The sequence below is a fragment of the Artibeus jamaicensis genome, unplaced genomic scaffold, assembly GCF_021234435.1.
Source record: "Artibeus jamaicensis isolate MK-2021 breed Jamaican fruit bat unplaced genomic scaffold, CSHL_Jam_final contig_585, whole genome shotgun sequence".
In the NCBI taxonomy this organism is placed as follows: Eukaryota; Metazoa; Chordata; class Mammalia; order Chiroptera; family Phyllostomidae; genus Artibeus; species Artibeus jamaicensis.
The window spans coordinates 19046351-19068696 of NW_026521894.1; the positions used below are offsets into that span (position 1 = coordinate 19046351).

At 35.0% G+C, this 22346-nt stretch overlaps 1 protein-coding gene across 2 annotated transcripts in view; it reads right to left on the reverse strand.

The window, feature by feature from the left end:
• Nucleotides 1-22346, reverse strand: part of PGR (progesterone receptor) — a 99339-nt gene that overhangs the window by 30394 nt on the left and 46599 nt on the right. The window contains exon 4 of one of the 2 annotated variants that reach the window (XM_037156973.2): nt 2264-2569. The exons of the other annotated variant lie outside the window; for it this stretch is intronic. Coding sequence (XP_037012868.2) covers nt 2264-2569 — 306 coding nt within the window. The remainder of the gene's footprint in view (nt 1-2263; nt 2570-22346) is intronic. 2 annotated transcript variants of the gene reach the window in all.

Here is a 22346-nt window from a genome sequence, read left to right on the forward strand (position 1 = left end):
ATAACTATGTGTGGTGCCAGATGGGTACCAGACATGTTATGGCAATCAGTTCATAAGGTATATCAGTGTCTAATCATTGTGTTGTACACCTAATATTGTTGTACAATATTACACTTAATGTACTATTGTATGTTAACTGCCTTTAAAAAAATAAAACAAGCATGTGAGTGACTGGATAAAGTAAGTTTCTCTTATGTGCAAAACTGATGACCAGATTCCAGGATGTGCTCTGTCAAAATGCATTCACACCATGAGCACACACCTCTGGCTTCTCTTTCTAATACCATTGCTTAATTGTCAGGTCTTGCACATAGCAGGTACATAATAAACATTTATTGAGTGAGTCAAGGGAATAAAACCTGTATTCTGGTTTTAAGTCAACTGAAAGGTTTTGAGTAGCTAATGATACCATATTACTTTACATACGTATGTCCATCCACATCTATTCACTCTGGTTCATTAACCATTTTCATCTTTCATTCATTTGTGTTACTCCCAGAATACAAGCTATGCAGATACTGTTTAAAAGATTATGTGGCACACAATACTTTGATAATCTTAATGCTTTTATTATTATTCAGTTAATGGAAACAGTAATGAGGGGCAATGCCATTGTTCCTATTTACTCACCCATAAATTACATTATACAACATTAAAAAAGGTGCCACCAAATTAAATGTAAATATTTCCTTTCACTTTTTTTTAGGGTGTGAAGAGGTTAAAAATCTTGACAGATAACAGGCTTTTAACTTGAAAAGTTCACTTAGTTTTTATCCAAAGTGAATAAAAATTATCTTTTAAACCAAAGCTGGTTATTTTCTAACTGTGCCGATAGCAGGATCTTCACTGTTTAAGCAGTAAAGAACCTCCAAATACCAACAAAAGAAATATTAACAAAAATCAAAGAAATTATCTTTTCTAAATAACAGAAAAACTATGAAAAGTTACTATACATTTAAACTTATTTTTAAAAAGAAAAATTTAATTCTATTGTAACATTTTTAGTTAACAAAGATCTATCAAACCTGATAAGTACTTTACTGTAAGTTTTGAACATCCAAAACTAATAGAAAATAAATGTTACACCTAAGGCCTTTCAGCAACACCAGTGCTAATAAGAACCTGGCATTTGATTTTTCTATAAAATTATCTCCATTAAAAGAATGAATTTTATTAACTTTTCTCAACGTGTATTTTCCAAATGGTATTCAACAACCAGACATCTTTTTTTTTCTTTGTGTTTCATGTAACCTTGAATTTTCAATAATGATTCATTCATTGTGTTTCAACCTTTTCAGGCAGAATAATCATTGAAAAATATATTAAGGGAAATTGGGAAGAAATTATATTTTTAAAAGGCTATTGAATGTACATGGAGACTAAAATGACATAATATGTTTAATTCTTGATCAGATATTAGAAAAAATAAATTGGTCTAAAGGAGTATTTACTGATGTAAAGAGAATGTCATTGTAAAAAGTCCTATTTCTAACTATGGGATTAACACCTACAAGCAGTTACTACTCACATTTTCTCCTGGCTCTGCTGTCTAAGGTTTAATCAGGTGAGAACTGTGTCCTTGTAATGTTTTCAGCCTCTTACCTCCTATAAAGTGGTGCTCAGGGAGCAGAAATAGCTTATGGGACTGAGATCCTTTATGTGATGATGTAATTTGAATTCTAACTGGCACCTCCTTTGCTTGGGTATAAATTAGGGAAAATAATGACTGAAGGTTCATTTTTCTCTGTCAAAATTATTTATTTATGTTGAGGAATTTTGCTTCTCAATTGCCTGTAGATATCCTGCTATGTTCTGAGTACTATTTTAATTTGTTGTATGGTAGATCCATTGAGTTTTATTTTCAACCCATTTAGCCTGGTCAAATTAGGGTTTACAATGAATAAGACATTTCTAAGTAGATGGTCAATTTGTCTTTCTCTGAACTACTATGCAGAATGTCTGTTGCTGAACACATAAAGTTGTGCTCTTTTTAACTATTTGGTGTATGTAATTCTTGACTCATTAATAGGACTCAGAGAGTCATCGACATCTGTTTTATCTCCATAGCTCATAGTAGGGTCCTAGACAAATTGCAGATAATCTAGGATCCTAGATAAATACTTTGAACTGCTATAACACGTACTATAGTTACATGTTTCACATTGCAGTTAATTTACTGCACAGACTTTTATTTAACAATCGACTAGCACAACAAACATAGTAAAGATTTTATTATGTGCTACAATTTACAAAGGATTCTTACCTGGCAGTGCTTTGGACCACTTGACGACGGAAAGAAGTTGTCTCTCGCCTAGTTGATTAAGACTAGTCAGCAAGGAACTGGAGGTGTCTGGTTTGCTGTTGTCATGTCCTGCGTAGATCATATCTGGCTCAATGCTTGTGAGCAGTTTGATCAGTGAGGGGATGAACTGTAACTCTGGACATGGTGAAAAAGTAATTCTCTGGCTTAGGGCTTGGTTTTCATTAGGAATGCCCACCTGCTGTGGGTGAGCCACAGCATCTAGTGCTCTCATAACTCGGACTTTATTGAACTTTTTAAACTTTCGACCTGCAGGGAAGAAAAAGGATTAACGTAAATACATATCGACTTAATCTTCTAGCAGGTATTGTTAGAATCATAATATTATAGGTTTTAGAATTATCTAATAAAATAAAATTGAATAGGTAAAACTGTTAGGTCTTAGACTGAGATTAAAGAATTAATTACACCAGCATTAATTGGGTTAGTGTGGTTTAGGTAATTACAACGGTATACAGTAGGGGGTTATGGGTTTGTGGCAACACATATGAAAAGATGAACAGCTTTTAGCAGAAACTAAGCTCAGTATTGGTCAATATTCTGAGGGACTGTTTCCCAAAACCTAATACTACAGAGTACATTAATTTAAACAGTCTTTAGTAGATGTTGAATCTTCTTTTGGGTTTTATTCCTTTAAGAGTCTGTTAAAAGATATGTATATACATATGCAAACCCCACAACATCTTGAACACAATCTTAAGAGGGTTTGTAGATTCCTGGAAATCAATACATGAACTATTATGAGGTCTAAGAATGCAAAATTAAGAATCTCTTTCCAAAATTAAGGGAAGAGATAGTTGACACCCAGTACTGATCAGACCACAATTGTATTTCTAGATAATTTCTGGAATTTCTACTTTACTGAATTGTGAAGTGTTAGAAGGAAAAAAAGTCTGATGGTGAGGTAAGTAGAAAATCAGTGTCATGGAGAGTGGTTGAAGGAGAGCAGGATGTTCAGCTGGGCTGATGCAAGGTCACAGGTGCCTTGGGGTGAATTAGAGAAAATCCTGGAGATGGAGGACAGGCTGGATTTCAGCCCCCACCCACTCAATGCCAGGCATAAGCAGCTTAACTGGATGAATTGGCTGTGCTTGTTACCCAGGGAAAAAAAGGGGTAAGGGAGGCATGATAAATGTTTGCAGTTATCTAAACAGAAGTTGCATTATGACGGTTCTCCTGCAGATCTGGCTCACAGACATATTTTGTTTGGCTCATACAGTGCTTTCCAAAGTTATGAAAACATCTCTGAATTAGTTAGAGGGCAGTAATCTGGTAGTGCTGAGTTGCAGCTGCTGCTTTTGAATGGCACATGGGCACTCAAATATGCCCCAGTTCTTACTGCAGACTGGTAGTCGGTTACTGGTCGGTTTTCTTCAGTCTTGCTGCTCTACCCAATTATGTTACCTGCCTAATCTCTCTAAGCATTTGCCTTTGCTCAGTTTTCTCCATAAAGAGAAGGATAACACTTGCTATAAATTTCTCAAGGGCTTGAGCTAGAACCCGTAGCTGACAGGGAAACAAATGCCAGGGTCCCTATGCAAAGAAGATTCAGATGTGTTTACAGAGATCAGCTGGGCTCCCTGGGGAAGGAATGAGTCACCAGAGGGAAGGGAAGTAACATGGGGAGTATGGGAATTTTAAAAGAAATAAAGCTGCTAGATCAGGGCAAATAAAAAAGTTTAAATGACTATTTTTACTTTGTCCAGATTCTCTACCATAAAACATTAATTATATCTAATAAATTTCTAGACAAAACTGGAAAGTTAAGCAATTAAGTAACATTTAAGGAGTATCTAAAATATGCCAGGAATTTTATATCTGTATCATTTAGCCTCACAGTGTTCAGGTGTAGGTATTATTAACTCTATCTGTAGGCCGAGGAAAGGAAGGGTAGAGAAGATGGCATGCCCAGTGTTGCATCAGTGCTCAGTGGTGCAGGAGTTCAGGAAGGGACTGCTCATTCATTAGCTGGGATTCTGGAAAAGAGGTACAGGCAAGAGAATGTGGGAAAGAGCACAAAGATTGAGCTAAATGGTTTTTAAGCATCCTTGCATTCCCAAAATACTAGTTAACCAAAAAAAATACAACATACACTTACCCCTTCCCTTTCTTTCTAATAATAACTTTAAAATGATATTCCTTCCAATTGACTTGAACCTCCTTTCTCTTTTTCATGCCCTTTCACAGTCCTAGTTGTATCAGGATGTGACTACAGTATGAAATTCTGGAACCTTTTTGAAAACTAGAGCAAGTGTTTTACAGTTTCATCAAACTTTAGAAAGTCTTATACCCAAAATAAATTTTAAGACAATTTCCTAATGTGCTGACTACATAAAGTGCAGTCTGAATTAATATAGCAATTATTAACATTTCTCCTTGTGACCCAGTGCTTTCATAACTTCCAGCGGAAAAAAAAAGATTACAATTAAATAAAAGCAAATTTGAAAGGTGAATTAACATTGAACTAGATCATTTATATATCTATCTTATCTTATCTAATTTAAGTTGCAGCTCAACCCTTTGAAATATATGTTACCATTTCCTTTTTAAAGGTGAGAAATAGGTTGATAGAGGCTAATTGGCCAAGTTTGTAAAGCTAATAAATCCCAGAGCAGAGATGTTAATCAAGGGTAATCTTCCATTTTCTTCCACTCATAAAACATTGATTTAGCGGTTTTGTGTGCCTGGCATCATTGCAGATTCTGAAACTATGGCAGTGAACAATCAGACAAGGTACCTGCTTTCATAGGCCTTACATTCTGGGAGGAAGATGGAGAGGGTCCATATTGAAAGTAAAATAATACCACACAATGGTAGGTAAGCACTATGAGTAAAATGTGTGTAACGTGACAGTGATTTGAAGGAATGGGGCAAAATGAAATAATACCATCAGGGGAAAACTATGGTCTTCCCAGTAGAGCACATTGCTGCCCCTTCAAATAGCCTTGGTTTCTCCAAATCTGCAGGTTATTGATTCTTTTGTATCTAATCAAGCAATATAGGTCAAAGGAAAACTTTGTACACCAGAGAATAGTGTTAAAAATGAAAAAAACATTATTAACAAATGTTTTCCTATAGAGCTAAAACTGTTACAATTCTGACACCTATACACTATACCCTACCCTCTACGATGAATATCAGTTTGGTCTTCCAAAAATACATCTTAAGAGACATAATGGCTCTTCGGGTTGGCCATGTCCATATGAATCTTGTCATTTAAAACCTTTATAACTTGGGATGGATAATTTTACTTGTCCAGGTATTGATTTGCTCATCTTTTAAAGAGGGCATTTACCTTTTGGTACCACCATTAACTTAGATATGGTAATGTGTAAATACTGGTACAGTGTTTGGCATATAGGAGACATTCACTAATGTTGGTTCTCATTTTTGGAACTTGGATGGAAAGAAGTGAGAGAGGAAGGGAAAATATAACTGTTTAGTATAAATTTTATGGTATTAAAAAGTATTCCTAATCACCTATCCTCCCCTACCATTAAAACCCAAGCAGAAAATAAAACAAAGACTTCTGTAGTCATGTATGCTTAAGCAATGCTGGATTAGAAAAGGCACAGCAATATCTGTACCTTACTTAGAATATTACAGAAACATCAATACATTGTATGCCTTATGAATCTCTAATAGAATAATATTAATATGTAGTTTTCCCCAAATATATCTGGGATTTTTTCTTGATGAAAAAAATATCAATATCTCATGGAATTAATAGTTCAGAAAATACTACTTTAGAGCATTTTTCTCTATGTGGTTTGCATTTGAAATCAACCCTTTGGTTTACATCTCACAAGTTCCACTGTCAAGCATCTAGTCACTGTTTCCCTCTTAGCAAGCTAAATAAAAACACCTAGTTATTACTAGAAATACAGTTAGCCTCAACTCCACTTGACATTATGGAAAATATAAATTGGGATGGGAGAAATAGATTTAAAAAATGTACTTGAAAAGTAACTAAATAAAATTTAATATTAAAAAAATAATAAATTGCGAAGTGATATGTACATCGGTGCTAATCTTATATTTTTAATTGTCTTTGTTTTTCATAGAGTGAAATATAAAAAAAGATTGCTTTCTTTTATTTCTGCCACAGCTGAATATTAAGTTAAGGTCTAGGACCCAAAAGCGGTAGAATTTAAATACCTAAATTTTGCAGCCACAAACACAAATCAGATCCCCAAGGGAAGATAATACTGAGAGAATAAAAAGATCAAAGCAAAGTTTCCCTGTCCTTGACTGTGATCTTCAGTAGAGATAGCCGCTCTTTCTCAGCTTTGTATCTTCTTCAGTGTGACACTCCCTCAATAAATGTCTGCTGAATGAATGACAGAACACATTATTTTGTCTTCTCAAACCCCAGTCAGAGAAGCTTCCCTGTTATGGGGACATACTAGGCTAATTGCCCCATGAGGATGGGGATGAGTCTGTCTTACTCACCAATGTAGATCTGAAGCTTTATAAACTACCATGCAGTGGACTCCCAGTAAATATCTGCAGAGTTATTAAAGTTGATGTTTTGACTTAGCACAGAGCTTTAAATAAGAATATCATAGTAAGAATACCAGAAAGAAAATGTGAACAGAAATATGCCTTATTAAATAGATCTGCTGGATTTTAATAAATATAAGGGGGGGAAACTCTGGGAATAATTTATTAAAAATTATGTATTTATTTTTGTATGTTTAAACTTTAGTCACCTTCAAAGTACTCTCCTTTTGATGTAATACACCGATCGAGACTTTTTTCCACTGTTCAAACCAGTTTTTGAACTCATCAATTTTGATGTTTTTTAGTGCTTCTGCCATTTTTTGTTTCACCTCTCCCACATCCGCAAAATGTTTCCTTTTGAGGACTTTTTTCACCTCGGGGAAACAAAGCAAATCAAACAAAATGCTCGGGGCAAGATTGGGTGAATAGGGAGGGTGGGGCAGGGTGGTCAAGCCCTTTTGGTCAAAAACTGCTGAACACTCAGTGCAGCGTGGGCAGGTGCAGTGTGGGCAAAACCACCTATCACGAAATGGACAACTGTACTGAGTCTTCAAAAAAAATTCACTGAAGCCAAAAGTAGCCTTTCACAACAAGGCCAGCGGATACAATAATAAATACAGGCTCCTGAACACTCACCTAGCAGGGGAGGCCTGTACTACAAACGGCCTGCTCTCCAGAAGATAATTCCAGTTTTGGAGGGGAGATCCTCCCTCATAAAGTACATATTTTTTCAAAGAAATGATTTCTAACCTTCATATATGAGCCACTATTAAATGATGAACAAATCTATAGAACTTCCTATAATTGTACTTTTAGCATTTGTTGATTGAAAAATTAATGGCAAAAAAGTACTCAGAATTCACAGAAAATTTAGAATGATTTTGGGTTAATTACAATATTATTTATGTACTTATGAAAGACAGCACCTGGTGTTTTGGGTGACCAAAGTGGAGACTAGGTGAGGGGCCTTGTAGGCATCTTCACCTTACTGCTCCCCCAAACCCTGCACCGTCTATCTTCAGGACATGGTATGCATGGATGCTACCACTGTTTTGCTGGAAGGCCGTAAGACTTAGGCTCAGATGCTAGGGAGTGGACATGGGGTATAAGAAAGCAGACTGAGGGAATGACTTCATAGTTGTCTCTCTTTCAGCTTGGTGGATGAATCAAAAGCAAAATAATTGCCTTTTTTATTTTGGAAGCTTAGGTAAATAGAAGACACATCTGGAGACATTTTTTGTAGTTAATCTATAGAATGGGTACCCCTATACTCTGCCTTGTCTCCTGTTACAATGCACAAACTGTGTGTGCTCCTATCATTTCTGCACTAGAACTTACACCTTCTCACTTACCCAAGGACTTTCTCTAAATCCATGTGCCTTCTCAAATGCATCCTTTAATAGTCCCTCTTATGCATACTTCACCCCTAGGAGAAACACAACTTTCTCTCCATCTCTTCTCCCATTCACCCTTAAACCAGCTCAATTCAGGTTTTTCTTCTCCCTACTCCAACAAAATTGTTCTCAGCAAAGTCACCAATGATTTCCACCAGGTAGAAAACAATGATCAATTCTCCAATCTCATCTTATTCAACCCATCAAAGGTACTTGATACAGTTGGTCCCTTCCTTCATCCTTTAACACTCTGCTCACTTGGGTTCCACATACCTTACTCTTGTGACCACTCTTTCAGTCTGACTGGCTCACTCTTTTTCATCTTCTTGATTTCTAAGTCTTGGGAAGCCCAGAGCTCAATCCTCAGACTTCTCTTGATAACTACTACACTCTCTTTCTAGCTGTCTGCATCCAGTCTCAGACCTTTAATATGATCTAGGTGTGGATAAAAAATAAATTTAGAACTTCTGCCTCAACTTTTTCTGGGAACTCTGGACTCAACTATCCAACTGTCTGCTCAGTTTCTCCATTTGTATGTTTAATAAATCCCACAAACTCAATACTGTTTAGAGCAGAAATTTGATGCACTGGCTTCAAAACTACAGATTCCCATTTTTCAACTGCATTTACACACCTTCTCTGGCCAAAAACTCAAGAGGCATCCCTGATACCTCACTTATTCTCTTACCTCATTTCCAATTCATGAGCAAATCCTGGTGGCTTCCTATGAACATATAACCAAATCCAGTCCCTCTTCCCCACAGCCATGGCTTCCATCACAAGTTCAACTACCATCACAACAGTTGGACTATTCCAACATCTACAGTCTGGTGTTTCAGCTTTCATCCTTGCACATCTATAGTCTATTCTCTACCCAGCTGAGTAACTTTAAAAGATTTAGATCAGATTACATCACTCTTTCTTCAGTACTCTCAGTGTCTTTTCATTATACTTAAAAATGAAATACAAATTCCTTATCAGGTTGTATAAGACCCAACATAATGTTGTTTAGACAGAGACTACAGAGAATATACTATACTCTCTCTTACATTCTTCTCCTTGCTCTGTCCATACTGGCTCACATGTTGTTCTTAGAACTTGGTGAGTGTGTTCCTGCCTCAGGGCCTTTGGACTGTTTCTCTAAATGAAATTAGAGAAATTTCTTAAATATTTGCATGGCTTGCTCCCTCATTTCATTTAGATTTATGTTCAAATATCACTTTATAAGATAAGTTGTTCTTCCCCATTCTATAGATATTTAGAACACACATATCCAGACCATACAAAGTATTCCTACAAATCAGAAAGAAACAGCATACAAACATACTTCATAGAGGAAGAAAAATATAAATAGGCAATGAAAACTGAAAATATGGTCTTATTAGTTACAGACAAATATAAAGTAAGAACACAATGAAATACTACCTACCCCAAAAGATAAGGACACATAATATAGCAACTTTCATAGAGAACTGTCGTGGAGTGTACTCTTTGTTTGTTTTTTTTAATATATTTAATTGATTATGCTATTACAGTTGTCCCATTCCTACCCCCACTTATTCCCCTCTGACCTAGCCCCCTTCCCACCAGCATTTCCCCCACCCCCCCAGCATTGTTTCATGTCCATGGGTAGTACATATAAGCTCTTTGGTTTGTACATTTCCTATACTATTCTTAACCTTCCCTATTTTCTACCTACCATTTATACTTCTTATTCCCTGTAACTTTTCCCCCATTCTCCTCCTTCCACCTCCCCACTGATAACCCTCCATGTGATCTCCATTTCTGTGATTCTGTTCCTGTACTAGTTGTTTGCTTAGTTTGTTTTTGGGTTTTTTTTTAGGTTCGGTTGTTGATAGTTGCATTTGTTGTCATTTTACTGTTCATATCTTTGATCATCTTCTTTTTCTTAGATAAGTCCCTTCAACATTTTATATAATAATGGCTTAGTGATGATGAACTCCTTTAACTTGACTTTATCTGGGAAGCACATTAACTGCCCTTCCACTGTAAATGTCAGCTCTGCTGGATAGAATAATCTTGGATGTAGGTCCTTCCCTTTCAGTACTTGGAATACTTCTTGCCAGCTCCTTTTTGCCTGCAAGTTTTCTTTTGACAAATCAGCTGATAGTTTTATGTAAACTCTTTAGTAGGTAACTGTCTCCTTTTCTCTTGCTGCTTTTAAGATTCTCTCCTAATCTCTCTTTAATCTTGGGTAATGTAATTATGATGTGCCTTGGTGTGTGCTTCCTTGGGTCCAAATTCTTTGGGATTCTCTGAGCTTCCTGGACTTCCTGGAAATCTATTTCATTGTCCAGATTGGGGAAGTTTTCCTCCATTATTTGTTCAAATAAGTTTTTAATTTCTTGCTCTTGTTCTTCTCCTTCTGGCACACTTATGATTCAGATGTTGGAATGTTTCAACTTGTCCGGGAGGTTCCTAAGCCTGTCCTCATATTTAAAATTTCTTGTATCTGCATTTTGTTTTGGTTGAATGCTTATTTCTTCCTTCTGGTCAAAACTGTCGATTTGAGTCCCGGCTTCCTTTCTGTCACTGCTGGTTTCCTGTATATTTTTCTTTATTGCATTTTTAATAGCCCTCACTTTTTCCTCTTTTTTTGTGACCATACTTCACCATTTCTGTGAGCATTCTGATTACCAGTACTTTGAACTGTGCATCTGATAGGTTGGCTCTCTCTTCATCATGTAGTTGTATTTTTTCTGGAGCTTTGATCTGTTCTTTCACTTGGGCCATTTTTTTTTGGTCTCAGTGTACCTGTTACATAGTAAGGGGCAGAGCCTTATGTATTTGCCAGAGAGGAGCTACCAGGTTGCTGTGTTGTGGTGCTGTATGTGGGGAAGGGGTCTGAAAGGAAACAGTGCTGCTTGCTCAGCTCTTGGCTGGCTTTTAGTCACTTACCCCACTACCCACAAGCAAATTGGGCCCTTCTCGCACTAATTCCCAGGTGGGTGGGTATGTGTACATTCTAGGACCCTGTGGGTCTCTCCAAAAAACTGTCCCATGTGACTCAGAGTTTCTTCTGCTGACTCAACACCCACAGGTGTTTTCAGTAAGAGGTCTTGAGGCTTTACTTCCCAGGGCTGGAATCCTGGGTCTCTTGGTCTGTCTCGCTCCCCAGTTGTTCCTCCTGGTTTATCCACAAGAAAATATGGGACCACCTGCTCCACCAGTCACTGCCTCACCTGGTCTGCCAGGTGCTGCCACCTCGGTCTGTCCTCTCCACCCTGGCTGCCTATGTCCGCCCCTCCTACCTGTCTGTATGAATGTTTCTTCTTTAACTCCTTGGTTGACAGACTTCCATGCAGTTTGATTTTCTGGCACTTCTGGTTGTTTTTTGTTTTTAAATTTGTTGTTTTTCTTTTGGTTGTCCATCTACCTATGTCTCCATCCTGGCCATTAGTACCAAGATACTGGAGTGTAGTCTACTTGGGTACAAATACTTTGAGAACCACTTAGCATTATGTAGTAAATTCAAGGTAAAAATATGTTACAGTCAGCAATTCTACATCCAGGTGTATATCATACCTGTAAAAAACTCTCACACATGAGCACCAGGAGACATGGACAACAATGTACACAGCTGTGTACAGCTTTAATAGCTCTCAAATTGGAAATAAGTGTTCATTAACATGTGAATAAATGGATAATAGATATTCATAGGATGGATTAATATAGAGCAACAAAACTTAATAAATCAGGAAAATATACATCAGAATATATAATGTTTGATAAATAAGATCAAACTGCAGAAATATACATATCATATGACACCATTTCTAAAAATTAAAAAAAAATCAAACTTCAAAACTAAAGAACAAAAGTGAATTAGGAAGAAACAGAAAATCTAAACAGTCTGATAACTACTAACAAAATGAAACCACTAATCAAAACACTCTCAGCAAACAAAAGTCCTAGACAAAACAGCTTTATATGTGAATTTTACCAAACATTCAAAGTAGAATTAATAACTATCTTTCTCAAACTACTCCAAAAAAATGAAGAGGTGGGAAGGCTCCCAAACTCACTTGTACAAGACCAGCATTACCCTGATACCAAAACCAGACAAGAACACTACAAAAAAAAAGAGAAAATTATAGGACAATATCAATAATAAACATAGAGGCAAAAATTCATGCCAAAATATTAACAAAGTGAATTTTTCAATACATTAAAAAGATCATGCAACCCGATTAAGTGTAATTTATCCTGAGATGCTGTGTTTGTTCAATACCCACAAATCAATTAAAGTGATATGCCAAGTGAACAAAGTGGAGGATAAAAATCCTATGATCATAGAAATAGATATGGGGAAAGCATCTAACAAAAATTCAACATCATTCATGATAAACAATTTTGGTGAAGCGGGAAGGGAGAAAACATACCTCAACATAGTGACGGCCAATATGACAAAACCACAGCTAACACCATACTCAATGGTGAAAGATGAAAGCTTTTTCTTTAAGGTCAGGAACAAGACAGTAATGTATACTTTCACCAGCTGCAATCAACACAGTATTGGGAGTCCTATTCACCCACAGCAATCAGTCAAGAAATAAAAGGCATCCAAATTGGGAAGGAAGAAGTAAAATTGTCATTATGCAGATGCATGATATTATGTCTAGAGAACCCCAAAGATTGCACCAAAAACTATTAAAACTAATAAATTTAAAGTTGCTTCAAAAAATAAAATAAAATGCCTAGGAATAAATTTAACCATGGAGGTAAAAGACCTGTACTTGGCAAATTGTAACACACTGAAGAAAGAAATCAAAGAAGATACAACAAATGGAATCATAAACCATGATCATGGATAGAAAGAACTAACATCATGAAAATGTTGTACTCCCTACAGCAATCTATAAATTTAATGCAATCCCTATCAAAATACCAATAGCTTTTTTTGTAGAACTAGAACAAATAATCCTAAAATTTATGTGGAACCACAAAGACCATGAATAATTAAAGTCATCTGGACAAAAAAAGAACAAAATTAGAGGTATCATGCTACCTGATATCAAACTAAACTACAATGCTATAATAATCAAAACACCATGTTACTGGCATAACAACAGGCACACAGATCGATGGAACAGAACAGAGAGCCCAGAAATAAACCCACACTTTTATGGTCAATTAATCTATGACAAAGGAGACAAGAACATAAAATGGGGTAATGACAGTCTCTTCAATAATTGGTGTTGGGAAGACTGAACAGACACATTAAAAAAAGTGAAATTAGACCACTTTCTTATACCATACCCAAAATAAACTCAAAATGGATTAAAGACTTAAATGTAAGACCTGAAACCATAAAACAGAAGAAAATTTAGGCAGTAAACTTTTTGACATCAGTCCTAACAGTATCTTTTTGGCTATGTCTCCTTGGGCAAAGGAAACAAAATAAACAAATGAGTCTACATGAAACTAAAAAGTTTTTACACAGTGAAGGAAATCATCAGCAAAGTAAAAAGACAACTTAATGAATGGAAGAAGATATTTTCAGATGATACATCCAGTAAGAGGTTAATATCTAAAATATATAAAGGACTCATAATTTGACAGCAAAAACATCAAACAACCCAATTTTAAAAAGTGGGCAGAAGACCTGAATAGACATTTTCCAAAGAGGACATACAGATGACCAACAGATATATGAAAAAATACTCAATATCACTAATCATCAAAATGCAAAATAAAATGCAAAGATAAAAATTTTTCCATCAAAAATGCAAAATAAAACCACAACAAGATATCATATCACACCAGTCAGAACGGCTCTCACCAATAAACAAACAAACAAGTGCTGGCAAGGATGTGGAGACAAGGGAACCCTAGTGCACTGCTGGTGGAAATTCAGACTGGTGCAGCCACTATGAAAAATAGTATGGAATTAACTAAAAAATATAAAAGTGAAACTGCCACATGATGTCACAGTTCCACATCTGGATATTTATCAGGAGAAATCCAAAACACAAATTTGAAAAGATATATGCATCCCTATGTTCACTGCAGCACTATTTACAATAGCCAAGATATGAAAACAGCCTAAGTGTCTATTGATAGATGAATAAAGAAGAGGTGGTACAATATACAATGGAATATTACTCAGCCATAAAAAATAATGAAATCTTGCCATTTGGGAAAACATGGATGGACCTAGATGGTATTATGCTAAGTGAAAGAAGCCAAAGAGAGAAGAAAAAAATACTATGTGATTTAACCTATTTGTGGAATCTAACAAATAAAAGAACAAGAAGCTAAATGAAAAAAAATTTATAGTATTATATCATTTTGATGCAGGCTTCAAGCCTTCAGAACCATAGCATAATAAATGTATGTTGTTTCAAGATGCTCAATTTGTGGTAACTTGTTATAGCATCAATGGGAAACTAATGCAAATGCTTTTTGTTAAAATCCAGGAGCCATTACTTTAAAAAAATTGACTGAAGATGGAAGACATACAGACCACTTACCTAAACCCAACAGCAAATGTTATATAAAAATGAATACTTTCAGATTTGCTTGCTAGAAAACTCAAAGGATTAGTAAAACTCTATCATTGAGATAATTTACTTATATGACCAAAAAAAGATGAGTTTATAAAAAACACTGGATATGTCACTTTTAATATTGCCATTTGCAAAACAACAAATAATATTCTACCACAACAGATGAAAGTTTAACAAATTACAAATATTAAGAAAAATATTAAGAACATTTAACGAATAACAAATATTAATTACAATAACAAATTTAAGAAAAGCATAGGGGCTATATTTAAAATATAAAATTCCACCACAGGATACAAAATAAAAATGTGAATAAAAAGAAATGTCCCTGAATCTGAAATCTTAATGTATCGACCCTGCTGAAATTAACATATAAATTTTATCTGTTTCAATCAGAAACCAATATTTTAAAATAATTTTAACTGGTCAGTTACTGTTGAGGTACAATATTGAATATTAGCTTTTTTGAGGAAATTCCATACTGTTTTCCACAGTGGCTGCACTAGTCAGCATTCCCACCAACAGTGCACAAGAGTTCCTTTTTCTCCACAACCTCACCTGCATTTGTCTGTTGATCTGTTTATTATGGCCAGTCTGACCTGTTGGTGGGAAAAATGTGTGAAGTGGTATCTCACTGTGTTTTAGTTTGCATCTCTCTGATGACTAGTGAGGTTGAGCATTTTTTCATGTGTCTGTGGGCCCTCTGTCTTCCTTGCAGAAGTGTCTGTTCAGGTCTTTTGCCCATTTAAAAATATATATATGTTATTGATTATACTATTTTAATTGGATTGTTTGTCTTCATAGTGTGTGGTCATGTAAGTTCTTTATATATTTTGAAGCTCAAACCTTTGTCTGAGCTATCATTGGCAATTATATTTTCCTGTATGGTTGGTTCCCTTTTCATTTTGTTGTTTTCTTTAGCTGAGCAGAGTTTTTTAATTTGATGTAGTCCCATTTGTTTATTCTTTCCTTTATGTCCCTTGCCCTAGGGTACATATCAGTGAAAATATTGCTGCAAGAGATATCCAAAATGTTACCGCCTACGATCTCCTCTAGGACTTTTATGGTGTCACGACTTACACTTCAGTTTTTTACCCATCTTGAGTTTATTTTGGTGTATGGTGTAAGTTAGTGGTCAAGTTTCATTTTTTTGCACCTACTTGTCCAGATCTCCCAATGCCATTTGTTGAAGAGGCTATTTTTACCTCACTTTATGCTTCTGCCCACTTTGTCAAATGTTAGTTGACCATAGAGATATGATCAATTTATTGATCATATCAATAAATATGATCAATATGCTTCATTTGTGGGCTCTCTATTCTGTTCCATTGGTTTATGTGTCTGTTCTTATGCCAGTACCAGACTGTTTTGACTATAGTGGCCTTGTAATGTAGTTTGATATCAGGTAATATGATCCCTTCTACATTGCTCTTCTTTCTCAAAATTGCTGAGGCTATTCAGGGTTGTTTATGGTTTCTTATGAATTTTAGAAATTACTGTTCCGTGTCTGCGAAATATCGTTGGCATTTTGATAGGGATTGCATTCAATCCATAGATTGCTTTGGATAGTATGGACATTATAATGATGTTAATTCTTCCAATCTATGAAAGCAGTATATGCCTCCATTTGTGCCTTTTGACCCAGTGACTCCACTGCTGGGATTATACTGTAAGAATCCTGAAACACCAATCCAACAGAACCTATGCACCCCAATGTTTATAGCAGCATGATTTACAATAACCAAGTGCTGGAAAGAGCCTAAGTGCCCTTCTATAAATGAGTGGATAAAAAAACAAACAAACCGTGGTACATTTACACAATGGAATACTATGCAGCAAAAAGAAAGAAGGAGCTCCTATCTTTCATGACAATATGGATGGAACTGGAGAGCATTAAGCTAAGTGAAATAAGCCAGGTGGTGAAAGACTAATACCATATACGTGAAACCTAATCAACAAAACAAACAAATGAGCAAAATACAACCAGAGGCATGGTGATGAAAAACAAAATGACAGTGATTGGAGGAGAGGAGAGAGAGGGATCACAGGAAAAAGAAGGAAATGGGGCAAGTCAAGGAACTTGTATAAGGACCCATGGGCATGGACAACGGGGTGGCAATTGACTGTGGGAGCAGTGGGGGATGGGCAGGGCAGGAGAGAGCAAAATGTAAAAATGTGGGACAATTGTAATTGAACAATAATAATAAAATTTAATTAAAAATATATTATATTAGTTTCAGGTGTATACCCCTGTGATTAGATGACTTACTAAGTGATCATGCTGATAAATCTCACACCGTCTGATACCATACATAGTTATTAGAATATTACTGACTATATTTCCTATGCTGCACTTTATATCCTCATGACTATTCTTTAACAACCAATTTGTACTTCCTAATGCCTTCATCTTTTTCACCTATCTTCCCTATAACCATTCCCATCTGGCAACCATCAAAATATTCTCTGTATCTGTGAGTCTATTTCTGTTCTGCTTGTTTTTTTTAATTCAATTGTTGATAAATGTATATTTATTTTCATTTATTGTTCATATTTTTATCTTTTTTTTATTCTTAAAGAGGACCCTTTAACATTTCATGTAATACTGATTTGGTAGTATGAACTCCTTTAGTTTTATCTTGTCTGGGAAGCTCTTCATGGGTCCTTTGATTTTAAATAATAGCTTTGCTGGGTAGAATAATTTTGCTTATAGGTCCTTTGTTTTTCATCACCCTTAATATTTCTTGCTGCTCCCTTCTGTCCTCAAAGTTTTCGTTGAGCAATCAAATAACCCTCTTACAGGAGCTTCCTTGTACGTACTCAACTCCTCTTCTCTTGCAGTGTTAAGATTCTTTCTTTGTTTTTAATCTTTGGTATTTTAATTATGATGTGTCTGGGAGTGGGCCTCTTTGAATTCATCTTGTTTCAGATTCCCTGTGCTTCCTGGGCTTGTATGTTTATTTCCTTCACCAGGTTAGGAAAGTTTTATGTTAGTATATTTTTAAATAGGTTTTCAATTTCTTCCTCTCTATTTTCCTTCCAACATCCCCATCTTATGAATGTTGGTATAGTTGAAGCTGTCACAAAGGCTCCTTATACTATCTTCATTTGGGGGGATTCTTTTATCTTTTTGCTGTTATCCAGAATCCAATAATTTCTAAAAGTGGAAATGATGCTTTTTACAATTCATTGAGAAAAATAAATGTGTATGAGAATAGCCAAGAGGATTGTTAAAAGAGTAACTATACCTTTACTATATACCATGCTATGTAATATTAAAAGTTATTCATAGCAATACCAGCATAATCCAAACATGATATTATATTAATATTAACATGTAAATGGACATACAGATCAACATACTATAATACAGGAATAAGAATGTATACTAAATACATATAGTATCTTAATATATGCTGAAAGTGGTTAGTGAGAAGGCATTCACTTGAGGTATATGAAGAGTCAGGGAAAGCAGATAATAGAAATCCTCAGGTCTATTTCTATAATGGAATGGCAACACACAGTCAGATGAGGACCATATGACCACATTAACTACTTTATTTCTGTGATTTGATCTAAATTTGAGGGGCAACCCAGACAAGAGGTAGAGTAGAGAGAGGTAATAAAAAACTAGAAATTATTTTTATAGTTATTGATCGTATTTGACTGAGCAAAGACAAATGCATACAAACCCTTAATACCTTCCACCTTGCTTCTCTTTTTCTTCTTAGAATTTATCATGTTCTATCATGTTATAATACTTCATGTTATACATTGTTTCTTTCCTCAATTAAAACACGAGTTCCTTGATGATAGCACCAGCACCTTGTATATAGTAGCAGTCCAATTTTAATAAATCAATAATTGCGTATAGCAATAAAAACCTGTTTGTCACAAGGGCTCAAGGGCTATAATATGGCCTTCTATCTTATAACTTCCACCCCCTGAAAAACAGAAAGGAAGCTAAGGGGAATTTTCCTTCAGAAAAAAAAAACACCACAATCCAAGGCAAAGTTTTCATAGGAGAATGAAGTTCTCAGGTGCTTTAAAATTTCAGTTGTTGACACCTTTCTACCAAAGCTACATTTATGTCCCCACCCACTGTTTTTCTCTCTGGGATTACAAATCTTCCAGCTCAAATTATAAGGCAATAATCAAACCAGGGAGGAATCTAGGGGAAACCAGCTGACAATTAGTCAAACAGCCAGCCAAGGTAAAATTATATACACTTAAATGTGTAATAAGTAGCAAACATATTGAATGGGATTTAAGCAAAAATATTTTTAGAAAGATGAATACAAAAGTCAAATGAATAAAAGGTGGAGAAAGAATATTTATAGGGAATGGATTTTAGCAATCCCTTCACTGCATTTCAAAGGTAAAGTAGCATCTAAGTTTTCTAAGTTTTAATAAATCAAAGAAGAGAAACACAAAATCAGAGTTGAAATAAATTATAAAACAAGATAAAATGAGAGATGGCAGAGAAAAAATTTAAAAACGCAGTTATTATACATCCAAAAACCTAATTTGGAAGAATATAAAAGGATAACTACAAGTGCAAAAAATTAAACAAGTAACATGAAGTTCAGACTTTGAGGTTTTGAGAAAAATCACCAGATGGAGTATAGAAAAATTAATATTAAAATGAGTAGAGAAAAGAAGACAGGTGTGGAAGACAGAAAATAGAGAGACAACCTATAGGTTACTTCTGGGGGCCTTGAAAAAGGGAAAGAATATAAACAAGAAAAGTTTTGAAGATAATATTGAGAGAATACTTTCTTAATTTGTAAGGGGAGTTACATTTTTAGCTTAAACAAGGATTGCTCTCTTTCAAAAAATTAATAGATTAAGATAGAGCCAAGTTTTGATGAAGTTACTGAAATTTGAAGATTAATACACACATTCAGGCAGAAGAAGCATATTATCTACAAACAAAAAATGTAGAATCTCGGATTTCTCTTCAATTACATTATATGCCTAGGGACAATGGCATTGTGTTTAGATTTGTGGAATGGGGTCTCATACCACACATTTTCCACATTTTAATATAATCTTAATGAATATTTAGGAGGCGAAGGAATGTAGTACACACAGTAAGCATCTTACTCTCAACAACCTTCTTCACCTCACTTCTCCCTCTTCCCTCTATACCGTTCTAAGTAACACAAATGTTCTTTTTGCCTTTGGTAGATCAAACTGGTAAATATCTTTTGTAACTTCAGTATGTTCTTTAGGGCATAGCCTTTATCCCACATAGCTTACCAAAGCACTTCTAAAAATAAAAACAAATAAGACATTCCCCTTTAAGATAAATGAAATGTCAATTGACACATATTTTTTAATTTATATTTTATTTATTTATCTTTAGAGGGGAAGGGAAGGAGAGAGGGAGAGAAACATCAATGTATGGTTGCCTTTTGTGCGTCCCCTGCTGGGAACTGGCCTGCAGGGAACTGGTCTGCAACCCAGGCATGTGCCCTGACTGGGAATCGAACCGCGATTGTCTGGTTTGCAGGCCCGTGCTCAATCCACTGCATATTTTTAATTATATAGAAAATTTCTCTACCATGTGAAAATATACACCTTTTCTTTCAGATTATGTTCTCATGTGAAACGTTGTTTGAAAGTATAGATATATACTATAACAATATTAAATAGCTAATATGTTAATTGAATGCCTCTACTAGCAATAATTCTTTAAATCAATTTCAATGCCAGTACATCTGTATTTACTTTTCACTAGTTTCTACATATATTGAAAAAATTTTAGAACATACAATCATATATTTTACATTAAAATCTTTATTTTTTTACAATGACTCTATTTGCATAAGTGATGTCAAGACATAAAAGTTATTTTAAGCCACCACTTACCAAACCAAAGTACCACGCATTTGTGCCATATACTTTAGATGTATCATTTCTTTTGCCCTTAAAAGAGCTTTCATTATATGCTCTTAATAGGAAAGAAAATGGAGATATATAAAGGTTAAGGGGTGTATGTGAAGTCCCACAGCTTTTGGTGGGAAAGTTGAAATTGAAACTTACTTGTTCTGACCCTTACTTGTTATTAAAATGCTACACCACCTCTTACAGCGGTGTTTTAATTTTTCTAACCTATTAATAAATCAAATTTTTAAGGTGGAATGAATGCATTTGGTTAAAATTGGCATAAATTTTATATCAACTTCTCTTACTGGCAATGTACAAGATTAGGTAATTTATAAATCTCCTTCTCCAGAGCACCTAAAAATATGGAGAAAACATAAGCAACATCCTTTTAAATACATATCGCAAAGGTCAGCAAAGTATCAGGAATCTACAGTGAAGAACATCTCTAATCATTGACAAATGGACATGAGAAGGAAGCATGTCTGTTTCATCTTTGACTCAACATGGGTAGAGTCTTCTCTGTTCATTCTTAATTATAGGTCTCCATTACCTGGATTTTAGTTTGAAATTATTCTATCTGCAAGGTATTGGGAACCTAGAGGCAAAAAGTAAATATGAGAAGTGGCCCTACACTGATAAAAACCCTACGGTGTATGAAAAAATAAAATAAAACCTCTCTTTGGAGAGAAACTCCTTAAATTAAGGCCACTCAGGTTCCAAAAAAAAATTAAACTTTGCCAAACATGAGATTATAATCCAAAATGACAAAGGACACAATGAGTGAGAAGTAGAAGAAATGAACAGTGTGCTGAGTTTGGCTCCTAGTGACTTATAAAAAGTTAGTAAGTATTCAGAAAATTTTAAAGCCAGTTGTTAAACCATTGGTAGTTGTTAAACCATTGAAATTTGTATAAGGGAGTATTTATACTACAATCATTGACAAACCCTATAAATAAACAAAGTTTTTTTAACACTACCACATCACAATGGCACAACTAGATCCTGAGTTAGTGACTTTGGAATTATTTAATCCAACCACCCACTCATTTGTCTGAGGCGGAAATGGAGGCTGCATATGTGATACATGCTTCTCCTTTGCTTCCTACGTCCAGTAAACCAGAGTCTATTCTGCGTCCAAACAATTATAAAAATAAATACATTTTTCAATTATGTTTATAATTATTAAAGATAAATGGTAAAAAAAAACAAGAAAGGGAAGTGGTATTAAAAAGAAATAGACAAATTTTTGAAAGAATCAAGTAGGATGTCTTAAAATTACCATCAGTAAAATGAAAGAATGGCGAACTGGAAGACATCTGAATTTATTCTGAATTTACACAGACTACAGCACAGACAGGAAATTTTATGGGTAATATTAAATAAAATAAAGAGATATGGAAGACAAATGGGCTAGCCTAATAATGTCTCATAAGTCTTCTTGAGTTAGAAAGAGGCAATGAGGAGGAAGTCGTATTTAAAAACTACGGGGATGGTTTTAATTCTCCTAGTATTTATGAAAACTGTAATCTCAGATTTAGGAATTATGATGATTTCCAAGTAGAAATAAAACTAAATTTATAACCAGTTACATTTAGTAAAGTTAGAGAACTAAGTATGAAAACATTTTATACAAATATAGAGAGAATATTGTCTCAGAAGAAACTATTAAATCTACAGGAGAGTTCTCAAAAAAAAAGATATATTCCA